General features: G+C 46.2%; 1 protein-coding gene across 1 annotated transcript; it reads right to left on the bottom strand.

The window, feature by feature from the left end:
- Positions 1-10,566: 10,566 nt before the first annotated feature.
- LOC137318387 (zinc finger protein 271-like) lies at positions 10,567-12,198 on the bottom strand. The gene is made up of 2 exons (XM_067981277.1): positions 12,126-12,198; positions 10,567-12,022 (listed from the first exon to the last, which is right to left on the bottom strand). Exon 2 carries the CDS (start codon positions 11,856-11,858, stop codon positions 10,680-10,682), a length of 1,179 nt encoding a protein of 392 aa, XP_067837378.1. The 5' UTR covers positions 11,859-12,022; positions 12,126-12,198; the 3' UTR covers positions 10,567-10,679.
- Between the last annotated feature and the right edge of the window lie 551 nt (positions 12,199-12,749).

The raw sequence follows: 12,749 nt of genomic DNA, 5'->3' as shown, positions 1-12,749 counted from the left end.
GGGCAATTACGGATGGGCAATAAATGCCGGCCTTGCCAGCGACGCCCACATCCCATGAACGAATAAATTTAAAAAAATCGAATCAGGGAATTCAGGAGAAACTTCTTTATCCAAAGAGTGGCAAGAATGTGGAATACGCTGTTACAGGGAGTGGTTGAGGCAAATAACGTAGATGCATTAAAGGGGAAGCTAAATAAGCACAAGAGGGAGAAAGGAATAAGGTATCCTGACAGGGTTAGATGAAGTAGGGAGGGAGGAGGCTCGTGTGGAGCATGAAGGCTGGCATAAACCAATTGGGCCGAATGGCCTGTTTCTGTGCTGTAGTTTCTATGTAACTCAATATATTATTTTGAGGTTGGTGGAAGAGCAGAGGGACCTGGGGGCGTGTATTCACAAATCTTTGAAAGTGGCAGGACAAGTTGATAAGGCGCTTAAGAAAGTGGATGGGATACATGGGTTTGTAAATAGTGGCATTGAATACACAAATAGGGAAGTCATGTTAAATCTTTACCAAAGACTGGTTAGGCCTCAGCTGGAGTATTGTGTACAACACTGCGCACCACAGTTTAAGAAGGATGTCAAGGCCTTGGAGAGGGTACAAAGGAGATTTACCAGGGTGATGCCAGGGATGAGTGACTTCAGTTATGTGGAGGGATTGGAGAAGCTGGGATTGTTCTCCTTAGATCAGGGAAGGTTAAGGGGAGACCTAATAGAGGTGTTCAAATTAATGAGAGTTTTTTATAGAGCGAATAGTGAAAACTGTGTACTCTGGCAACTGGATTGGTAACCAGAGGTCATAGGTTTAAAATAATTGGCAAAACAACTAGAGGGGAAATGAGAAGGATATTTTTTTTGAACAGAGGTTGCGAAACACTGCCTGAAAGGATGGGGTCCCTTTTAGAGGCTGTCTTCGTGTCAGAGACTCAAAATCCCTATTTCAACTGGGAACCTGCAGGAACTGAGTGAAACGGGTTTGCTTTTGTACCTGGATTCAATGTACAATGTGGAGAAATCGATAATTTTTTAATGAATCGGCAGGAGTGAACATGATCAATACAATTATATGAAAACTGTAAATGAAGCCGCTCATTGTTGTTGGACCAGTCCTTTCTGAGCAGAGCTTTTAACTTTATTCCTGAGAGAGGTCTCATTAAGATAATGCCCTGGACTTTGAGATGTTTTTGATTTACCCACATCATCATTTACATCGGAGCCAAAGCTGCTGATGTAATGTGTTTGTTCAAATGACTGTAACGAATAGCAATGATCAGGGGTATGACCGTGTCAGTGGAGATTTACCCCCTGTATAAATCAGGGATCGCTATAATGAATCCACTCAGACTGCCTGCCGGAGCTGCGGTTTTCATGCCAACAGAAGTCACTGCTTCTCAAAGAAATGGGATATTCAGTAATGTATCCGATAGAATGCATTTATTATCCTGTTCTCGCAGCCATTGGAGTTCCAGGTAAGCCATTATCTCAGCTCTTAATGGTGTTAATCGATATTAACTCTGCTGCTGTACTTGGCATTCTTTTTTCTTCCATCATGTATTACACAGTGGACTGTTCTGTGCGAAGTGACTGCTCTTTTTTCTTGTAGCAGCTGCATGACAGATGTTACGATCTTGGATATCCAAACCTGGCATTGTTACTGGATTATTCTCTGTACTGAATGTATTGGAATCGGGTGTCTGGGCTAAGAGCTGGTATCAGGCCATCAGGAGCTGTTAACAGTTTCATGTTTTGGAACTAACCTGTCCTGGAATATTTTTTCATCAATGTGTTTTCAGTGATTGATAATGAGACAGCTCACGGTCTCAGTTTTACAAGGAGGCAGCGCAATGTCCTCCCTCCCCAATAACATGTTTCAGTTTAACTGGGATTTCAATGTATTTATTGGCTATCACAGTTATGAAATATTATTTCATTCTGTGTATATCTGACGCCGCATCAAATGTTTGGTTACTGAACTGTGTTTGCTGCTGATTCTTTCACATCTCATTCTCTGCTTCACTGAGGATGAATTCACTGTAAAATGCAATGTTTTGATGTTGTGTTGTATCAGTTTCCGTTTTATCTGTTGGAATCATGAGCCCTTCTATTTATCTTTAGATCTTCAGCAGCAGCGGTCGTTTTGGCGTTTCGTTAATTGAACAATGCCGCCATCTAACGCTGTACTTTTTAATTACAGTTATAGGAATTTAATTTATTTTGAATAAAATCTGGAAGAGGCATTCGACTCTGTTTATCCCATGCATTGTCGATGAAGTGAGCAGTGTAGGTGAACAGGTGGAGAACGGGATGATCTGTAGAAATATTAAACCGTTCACAGAGACTTAACCATTTATCAAACTGACATTAAGAACACGATCGTTGGAACATGGGGCTGGTGAAGAGAAAGCAGGCGCAGGATGTTAGGATTTACTCGGATGTGAAAAGCGGCTTTGAGAAATAGAGCAGAGAGAGTGCATACAATAATCACTCAAAAATAATGGTTGCACTTCGTAATTGGATTGTGTTACTGGGACCTATCGATTCGATTTCCTCGAACACTCTGCTGCAGTCTCTCCCTGTGAATCTCAGCCTCTCCTCCCACTGCACTGAATCCTCTGTCTCCTCACCCGTTTGCTTCAGTTGACCCGTTTTCCAAACCATATGCTGCTGACTCCCCTCCACCTCCTCCATGTCCTTTTTTTGTCACCCTCCCAATCTCACTCACTGCCTCCGTCTCCAGCTGCCTCTTCCAGTCCGATCCGAAATCTAAAACTCACCGTGGCGGATCTCGGTCTTTCCCGTTTTGTGCGAGCCCCTGTCGTCTCTCTCCGCCCAGAGCAACAAACCAGATGCATCTTCCCGTGTCCCTTCTCGACCATGGATCACTTTCCCTTCTGTCTGGAACGCAAAACCGGATGTAATCGGCACATGAAGCCACTTTTCCCTTTCCCGCTGGAACTGCGCCCTCACTCGGCTCTTCCAGGTAATGCGATGCTCACTTTATTTACTTCCTGTATCAATTTCCCAATTGATTACTGACATTTGTGTTTAAAAACAATTCTCTGCCCGAAAGCCCTGCCCAGGTCTGTTAACCAGTTTCCAACATTTGATGCAGCAACAAAGCTGGAAATTTCACCCCAGATCCTTTCAAACTGCACCTTTGTCTCCAGGTCTGATCAGTAATTTCTCTCCTTCCTTTTCTCTCTCTTACAGTTAACTTGGTGGCGATTGTGATCCTGTCCCGAGGAAAGTGCGGACTCTCCAAATGTATCACTCGCTACCTGGTGGGAATGGCGGCGGCCGATCTCCTGGTCGTTATCACCGATGTCATAATGAAGCGCATTGCTGATATTTATTTCCCAGTTTCATTTTTGACCATTACCCCCGTGTGCCGTCTCATTGTCATCCTGAGTGTAGCAGCCACAGCGGCCTCTGTCTGGTTCACAGTGATTTTCACCTTTGATCGATTTGTGGCCATTTGTTGTCAGAAGCTGAAAACAAAATATTGCACCGAGAAAACGGCGGCTGCTTTTATCGCGGTGGTGAGTGCGCTGAGCTGTTTACTGAACATTCCCTGGTACTTTGTATTTGGTCCGGAATATATAATGGACAATGTACCCCGGGGTTGTGTCTGGAAAACGGCCTTTTTTACTTCACCCGCATGGGAAGCCTTTGACTTGTTTAATCTTGTGTTAATGCCTTGTCTCCCATTCATTCTGATATTGCTGTTCAATGTTCTCACCGCCAGGCACATTTTATCGGCCAGTAGAGTCCGCAGGGGACTCCGGGGCCGCAGCAATGGAGAGAATCACAAGGATCCAGAGATGGAGAACAGAAGGAAATCCATCATTTTACTCTTCAGTATATCAGGCAGTTTTATATTGTTATGGAGCACATTCATTTTTTATTTTATCTCTCTGCGTATAACAAACGCCCAGTACTATCCGGCCAGTGACATTGAGTCAGTCGGATTCATGCTTCAACTTCTCAGTTCCTGCACCAACACGTGTATTTATGCTGTGACCCAGACTAAATTCAGAGAGGAGCTGAAGAACGGGGTGAAATACCCACTGAATCTAATTGTTAGATTAGTTAAATCATAGAAACGTCTGAAGATTAATTGGAGTAGATTTTCCGGTTTGGCAGTGGAGTAGATGGGCGGTAGCGGATCGGGCGCCCGTTATTCACCGCGCCTGATTGTACTATCCATTGACATCAATAAGTTCACTGATATCAATCCAATACTTCAAATGAATTTGTAAATACCAGACAGGAATTATATTTTAGCCGACAAATGTGGTGTTGTGAAATGATGCAAGATGCGAGTCTAACATGAAACGCTTTGCTGTTATTAGTCTGGAAATAATATCGTTTCAATATTAAATGTTTAATCCTGAAATGAATAAAATCAAATCCTCCTTTTCGGTTGATGATTATTTCCCATCACACACACTGCCCGGTGGGATGGACTGAGGGTGAGCTGTCAGGGTCAGACAGCGTCCTGTTCATTGGGACATTTGTTTTGACCAGAACAGAATAATAATGGACCAACACCCGGACCGTTACTAACCGGTAAAATATTAATGTAATTTCAAACTCCAGTGGGGAGTTCCGGAGATCGTTTCCTCTCTGAGCTGCTGTGCAGCAATGTTTACTCACTGGAACTGGTTCCGGAATCGCAGATCAATTTCCTTGGTGTCATCCCAGACGCATGGTCCCGGTCTGTGAACCAGGATAAAGTCAAGGTTATCACGTCCTTAGCACGGCCCACAGATGAGACCTCCCTGCACTTTTTTTCTGGGTATGACAGGTTGTGTGGGGATTTTATCTCTGACTAAATGGAAATTGCCGCTCCCCTGTATGGGCTACTTCGAGCGGAAGTTGAACGGCAGTGACAGAGAGCCACTCCAACATCATCCCCACCCTTAATTCTAGACTTCTTATTGGTCCGATGCTTGCCGCCCCCATTATACAAAGGACTGTGCCCTTGATCCCCGTTCCCGATCTGCGAGTTCCGTCGCCATGCTTGGGTGGGTCCATCATGCTGAGACCAATCCCATTAATTTTACATCGACTCCTTTCCAGGGAGCTGAGCTAAACTACACAGAATGAGCAAGGCAGGTACTTCCAATGTATTGCGCCCTCTCTAATTCCCTCCACATCATTGGAGTTCAGAAGATTAAGGTTTACACCCATCATAGTCCAGGGCTCTTCCAAACAAAAGGCCGAATTAAAGAGGGAAATGTGTCCAGTGCCAGAATCACTGATTGGCCCGAATCACTGATTGGCCGCCTTGTCCACCGAGACCCTCGAGTTCCCACCAGCAGAAGATGTTCGGAGAATTTTTACTGACCCGGATCAACAAAGGTTTAAATCTCATAGAAAGTAGTCAGATTCTAAATTTGAGCCAAGATAGTTATATAAAGGGGTGGTTCAAGGGAACTTCAGATGAGTGTAAATTGAAACGCTGCAGCTCTGTCTGTTACAACCGCAAGCCGTGTAATCAAATGGAGTAAGTTTGGGGTTTGATACCAAAGGTAGTGACAGTCCCCACACTGAGAAGGTTGTGTCTGGCCACGCTGGCCGAGCAGATGCAGGACGTCCCGCCCAGTTGGCCCGTACCCCACCACCTTTGGAAAAGTTCTTGAAGGGGAACCCTTTCCATCATAAGGCCGTCAGACAGTGGACGGCAGGGAATGTTCTGAGGCTCCTGCAGGGAAATGAGAGGATGGATCCAATCGGGAAGTTCCCCCAAAAGGCGGGCGAAACCATTTAGTGGAACGTCACGTCACCGGAACTGACTAACAGGCACCAGAATGTAGCTTGGATGATGGTGAAAAGGGCCATCCCAATACAGTCTTTCCTGCGCACAGCATCTCATCACTACCGTGGACTGCACTCGAGGCTGCAGCAGAGACAAGGCCATCGTCCATCTCCTGGTGGACTTTCCCTTGGCGCAGAAGGTGTGGAGAGAGATGCGTTGGTATCTGTCCCAGTTCATTCCCAACAGATCGGTAACACAGGACCCTGTGCCCTATGAGTAGTTCCCCAGGACGCACACCAAAACAGATATCAACTGCTGCTGGAAGACCATCAACTCGGTGAAGGAGGCCCTTTTGTCGGCCCGAAACTTGCTGGTCTTCCAACTGCAGGAGCTATCCACGACCGAGTGTTGCCGACTGGCACACTCCAAGGTCCAGGAGTACAAGCTGTGGGACGCACTGAGGCAAGCTCCGGCTTAAACAAAGGCTCTATGGGGAAAGGCCACTGTGTAAGGCGATTTCACCTTGTATTGTACAGCACGTATTTGAAGATATGTATTGTGTTTCGGATTGTAATGGTGAGATCGTAGTGTGTACGATCTGTATTGTATTGTGTTGAATTGTAATAATGGAATGGTAGTGTGTATGATCTGTATTGTATTGTATTGTTTTGAATTGTAATGATGGAATGGTAGTGTGTCTGATCTGTATTGTATTGTTTTGAATTGTAACTGTGATATTTACATTGAACTGTGTGGATCCATAAATTTTATGCAATAAAGACTATTTTGAAATATCAAAAAAAAACTGTCTCACCGTGGCTGTTTTTACTGGACAGTGAACAGTGGAAATACAGACGGACAGTACAGATGTGGGGAGTTATACAAAGAGCATCTATTGCAGGCATCAGGTGAGAAATAGGAGTATTTTCTTAATGGTGAAAATCTAGTGACCGTAGAAGAGTAAAGGGATTTGGGTGGCCAGGTACAACAATCACTAAAAACTAGTGCACATGTTCAAAAAAAAATTAAAGATCCCAATTTCTCGGCTGTCATATCCCAAAGTACCCGCTTTCAGGTGCTGAGCCAACTCTCTGGAATTTGCTGATACAATCAGGCCCCATTGCCTCCCTCGCTGGTGCATTCCATAAATCCAGCACCCTCTGCATTAAAAAAGTTACATTCAAACATTCTGCTCATACTATGCCCCAGGTGGAGACGACGAACAGTGGCGGGAGGGGCCAGACCATCAGCCTGATGTGAGTTTGGACATTTCTGCTTTTAATTGCGAATTTTACATTTAAAGTTTTTTCCTTTTTTTGTTCAATTCTATTTTGATTTCATTCTTGCACGTTTTGCATTTTTAAACAAATTCTGTGCGCAGTGAGTGTTGACTCCGGGTCCTTTGATTGACAGCTCTCCCCTCCCCCCATGCTCCTGGGCTGACTCCTCCCATCACGTGACACGCTGCGGCGTCACTCACATTTGCGCGCTGAGGTCACAACGCGTACGTGCCGCACCGGCCCCAGGGACGCCGCGCATGCTCCGCGCTGTCCCTGTGCCGCGTTCCCTTAGCAACAGGCCGACGCCGGGAGGATGACGATGCGGTCCTCGGGCGGGCGGTGCTGTGGGCGGGGGCGAGGCCGACAGAGGGAGGGCCCGCACCCGGGAGTGGCCTGAGAGGGGAGGGGGAGACCGCCGGAGTTCTTCGGGGCCTCCTGCGGGCCCCTTGAATCTACACTCTGGCAGCGGCCGGTGTCGAGCTGGGCTCGGGGGGGAGTCACTCTCCCGCCTCCCCGTCAAACGGGCCGTGGGTCGGAGCCCAAAAGTGAGCGAGAATCAAACAGCACAGAGAGAGGCCGCTCGGCCCATCGCGCCTGTGCCGGCCCTGTGAAAGAGCGATCCCATTAGTCCCACTCCCCCCTGCTCTTTCCCCACAGTCCCGCAAATTTCCGCCCTTCAAGGATTGACCCGATTCCCTTTTGAAAGTTATTATTGAATCTGCTCCCACCGCCCTTTCAGGCAGTGAATTCCAGATCGGAACAACTCGCTGCCAAAAAACATTCTCCTCATCTCCCTCTGGCTCTTTTCCCAATTCCCTTCAATCTGTGTCCTCTGGATACCGACCCTCCCGCCAGTGGCAACAGTTTCTCCCCATCGACTCCATCAAAACCCCTCCTCATTTTCAACCCCTCTATTAAATCTCCCCTTAACCGTCTCCGCTTTCAGGGGAACAATCCCAGCTCCTCCAGTCTCTCCCGGTAACTGATGTCCCTCATCCACGGTACCATTCTGGAAAACGCCCCTGAACCTTCTCTGCTCCAAAGAGAGTAATCGCAGCTTCTCTATTCTCTCCGCATAATTATTATCATTTATTAAGTGGGTGGTGCTGGGTATCTGGAAGCTGTAATTCGGTGAGTAGAAAGCAGTGGGAGGATAAGTCTGCAGATTGATTTTGGGAGATGGAGAAGACGGCGATCGTGGCCTCAGACAAGGGAGGGAGGTGGTCTTTGAAACCTTCACGTACTCTGTTGTAAGATGTGTGTGTGTCTTCTTCCAGCAGTTCCCATTTGCACCTGTGCCCTGACTGGCGGATTCTGCGAACTCGCTGGGCAGTGAACGGTAAGTTTCTGTTCGTGTGTTACTGCATTGGCTCCCGATCCGGCAACGTTTCGATTTTAAAATCCTCATCCTCGTGTTCAAATCCCTCCATGGTTCTCGCCCCCTCCCTGTCTCTGTAACCTCTTCCAACCGATTTAATCTTCACCGACAACCGCATGTCACTCCATCCTATCATGGATTCCACCCCACCCATTTATCTCCACCACAGCCCATGTATACTGGAAGAACAGTCAGTCCTGTTAGACACAGATTCAGTGCTGGGACACTCAGCCCTGTTTTACACACAGCCAATGCTGGGACACTCAGTCCTGTTACATACACCGTCAGTGCTGGGACACTCAGTCATGTTATGTTCACAGTCAGTGCTGGCACATTCAGTCCCGTTATATATATATATATATATATATATATATATATGGTCAGTGCTGGGACACTCAGTCCTGTTACGTACACCGTCAGTGCTGGGAGACTCAGTCCTGTTACATACACCGTCAGTGCTGGGACACTCAGTCCTGTTACATACACCGTCAGTGCTGGGACACTCAGTCCTGTTGTGTACACAGTCAGTGCTGGGACTCTCAGTCTTGTTACACACAATCGGATAAATAAATAACTGCAACAAAGAATGAAATCTCCAGGACCTGATGGTTTCTACCCCAGGGTATTAAAGGAAACCGGTGGGGAAATTGCAGATGCATCAGTCATAATTTCCAAAGCTCTCCAGACTGAGGAATTGTGCCTTTGGAGATGAAAATTGAAAACCTCACTCCGTTATTTAAGAAAGGCGGGAGGAACAAACCTGGAAAATACAGACCTGTCAGTTTAAGGTCAGTTGTGGGGAAGTTAATGGAATCTATCATCAGAGACAAAATGATTGAGCACTTGAACAAGTCTGAGCTGATTCAAGAGTGTCACCATAGATTTAAGAAGTGCAGGTCATCTTTGACTAATCCAGTTGGATTTTTTGAGGTAACTAACAAGGTGGACAGGGGGGTGTCTATGGATGTTGTCTGTATGGACATCCAGAAGGCATTTGATAACGTTCTGCGCAATAGATTAATAGAATAAATAAAAGTGCACAGAATTGAAAGTGACCTTGTGACTTGTGTTGGAATTGGTTGGGAGGTCGGAGAAGGGAGCAGGGACAAAGGGAACGTTCGTTGAATGGCGGGATGTGAGAAGTGTTGTCCTCAGGGATCTGTATTGGGGCCTCAGCTAATCACCATATTTATCAATAACTTGGATGAAGGAATAGAGAGTTGTAGGTCCAAGTTTCCAGGTGACACTAAGTTAGGAGGCACAGGAAGTGGTGTAGATGAGAGCAGGAAGTTACAAAGAGACAGTTTAAGTGAATGGACAAACTGTGGCAGGTGGAGTTTAATGTGGGGAAGTGTGAGATCATTCACTTTGGATGCAAGAAGGAAACATTGGAGTATTTTCTTAAACTGAGAGACTGGGAACGGTGGAGGAGCAAAGGGATTTGGGTGTCCATGTACACAAATCACTAAAAGCTAGTGCACAGATTTAAAAAATCACAGACTAATGGAATGTTGGCCTTTATCTCGAGGGCTGGAATACAAAGGGGAGGAAGTGATGCTTCAGTTCCACAGACTCTTGGTCAGAGCCCATCTGGAGTACTGATCCTCACCAAGGATATATTGGCCTTGGAGGGGGGACAGTGCAGATTCACCAGAATGATACTCGGGCTTGAATGGTTCAATTATGAGGACCGGTTGCATAAATCTGGTTTGCATTCCCTTGAGTTTAGAAGGTTGAGGGGTGATCTGAACCAGATTTTTAAAATTATAAAGGGATTCGATAGGGTAGAAATAGAAACTATTTTCTCTGGTGGCGAATCCAGAACAAGAGGTCATAAACTTAAATTTAGAGCTAGGGCGTCTTGGAGTGAAATCAGGAATCTCTTTTTCACACAAGGGTAGTGGAAATCTGCTCAGGCTGATTGAAGTGGACCCTGTGATATAAAAGAATTTTCTGTCCTGTCAGCCTTGGACATCTTGTAGATCCATCTTTTAAAAAGGTGGAGGAACTCAGTTCAAAGATGGATTCCACTCACTTCATCACAAGTCCTCAATCACCTTGTCTTATCATCGAGATATCAAGGACTAGAAAAACTGTGTTTAAAAGAAAGCTGATTTATTTGACACTTGTACAGAATTCTAATACTGCAGTCCAGTGAAATGGATTATTAACATCAGAAACAGCCCCCAACTGCCAGAATGAACACGGTTCAGTCCTTGATGTGATTAACAGCAGCAATAACAGCAGAATCCAACCCCTGCAGTCACATGTGAACTCGCTGGTGTATCAGCAGGCTGGATGACAGAGTAAATCCCTTCCCACACAATGAGCAGGTGAACGGCCTCTCCCCAGTGTGAATACGTTGGTGTCTCAGTAGATCCCTTGTTCTTTTAAAGTTCTTCTCAAAGACAGAACAGTCAAAGGGTCTCTTATCAGTGTGAACATGTTGATGTTCAATGAGGTAGGATGAACGAGTGAGTCCCTTCCCACACACGGAGCAGGTGAACGCCCTCTCCCCAGTGTGAGTACGTTGGTGTCTCAGTAGATCCTTTTTTCTTTTAAAGCTCTTCTCACAGTCAGAACATTTAAAAGGTCTCTTATCAGTGTGAACGAGTTGATGTGTCAGAAGGCTGGATGAATAAGTGAATCCCTTCCCACACACGGAGCAGGTGAACGGCCTCTCCCCAGTGTGAATTCGCTGGTGTCTCAGCCGGTGGGATGATCGAGTGAATCCCTTCCCACACACGGAGCAGGTGAACGGCCTCTCCCCAGTGTGAACTCGCTGGTGTATCAGTAGGCTGGATGACTGAGTGAATCCCTTCCCACACACGGAGCAGGTGAACGGCCTCTCCCCAGTGTGAGTGCGTTGGTGTGTCAGGAGATCACTTTTTCTTTTAAAGCTCTTCTCACAGACAGAACATTTGAAAAGTCTCTTATCAGTGTGAACAAGCTGATGTTCAATAAGGCTGGGTGACTGAGTGAATCCCTTCCCACACACGGAGCAGGTGAACGGCCTCTCCCCAGTGTGAACTCGCTGGTGTGTCAGCAGGTTGGATGACTGAGTGAATCCCTTCCCGCACTCATTGCAGGTGAACGGCCTCTCCCCAGTGTGAGTGCGTTGGAGTTTCAGCAGCTCATTTCTGCTTTTTAAACTCTTGTCACAGTCAAAATATTTAAAAGGTCTCTTCTCAGTATGAACAAGTTCATGTTCAATGAGGCTGGATGACAGAGTGAATCTCATCCCACACATGGAGCAGGTGAATAGCCTCTCCCCAGTGTGAACTCGCTGGTGCGTCAGCAGGTGGGATAACTGAGTGAATCCCTTCCCACACACGGAGCAGGTGAACGGCCTCTCCCCAGTGTGTCTGCGTCGATGAGTTTCCAGTTGGGATGGGTAATTGAATCCCTTCCCACAGTCCCCACATTTCCACGGTTTCTCCATCGTCCTTGTGTCTCTCCAGGTTGGACGATCAGGTGAAGCCTCGTCCACACACAGAACACGTGTACGGTTTCTCCCCGCTGTGAATGGTGCGATGTTTTTTCAGGTTGTGGAACTGGTTAAAGCTCTTTCCGCAATCAGTGCACTGGAGTTTACAGAAGTACTCACTGTGAATACAGAATAGAAATTCAGAACAGGCAATTCTAGTTTCTATGGAACATTCTTCCTGCTCATTCCCCCAGACAGTAAATCCCAGTCTCACACACTCACCCTCCTACCTCTGCTGAAACACAAACCGTCTGCACCATCTCCAACATTTGGGTTGGGTTGGAGGCCTTGAATCTGAGTTGGGAAATATAATTGGAGAAACATGATTCAATTTAGAAACTAAACTATTCAAAATCAAATGACATGGATTACTGTAATTAATATAGTCCTTTCACGCCTAGTGGGAAAGAAGTGATGTCTGGGCTGCGGATGAGTGTGCCCGGTTACACAGCTTGTCCCTCTCTCTCCGCTTCAAATTCGCTTTCTTTGGCTAACGGCCTCATTCACACATCCAACTGACTGAAACCCTTTAAAGCTCATCTGGATTCATCCTTTGTTTATTTACTTGACCCATTACCACCCTCCTTGCCTTGCAGCATCATCCCTTTTTTTTGCTTTATCACTCCTGCCCTCCACCCTATCACAGACCTGCCCTTTTGTTCTTTCCCTCCCCGCCCCCTCCTTCCCTGCCTCTCTACTTGCTTAAAAACTGTTAATTCTTTCACTTCTTCAAGTTCTGGCAAAACATTAACACTAATCTGAAACGTTAACTCTGTTTCATTCTCCGCGGATGCTGCCTGACTTGCTGAGGATTTCCAGCATTTTCTCTTTATGTTTCACATTTCC

The sequence above is a fragment of the Heptranchias perlo genome, unplaced genomic scaffold, assembly GCF_035084215.1.
Source record: "Heptranchias perlo isolate sHepPer1 unplaced genomic scaffold, sHepPer1.hap1 HAP1_SCAFFOLD_70, whole genome shotgun sequence".
Taxonomy (NCBI): Eukaryota; Metazoa; Chordata; class Chondrichthyes; order Hexanchiformes; family Hexanchidae; genus Heptranchias; species Heptranchias perlo.
This window is presented reverse-complemented; position numbering and strand designations above follow the sequence as displayed.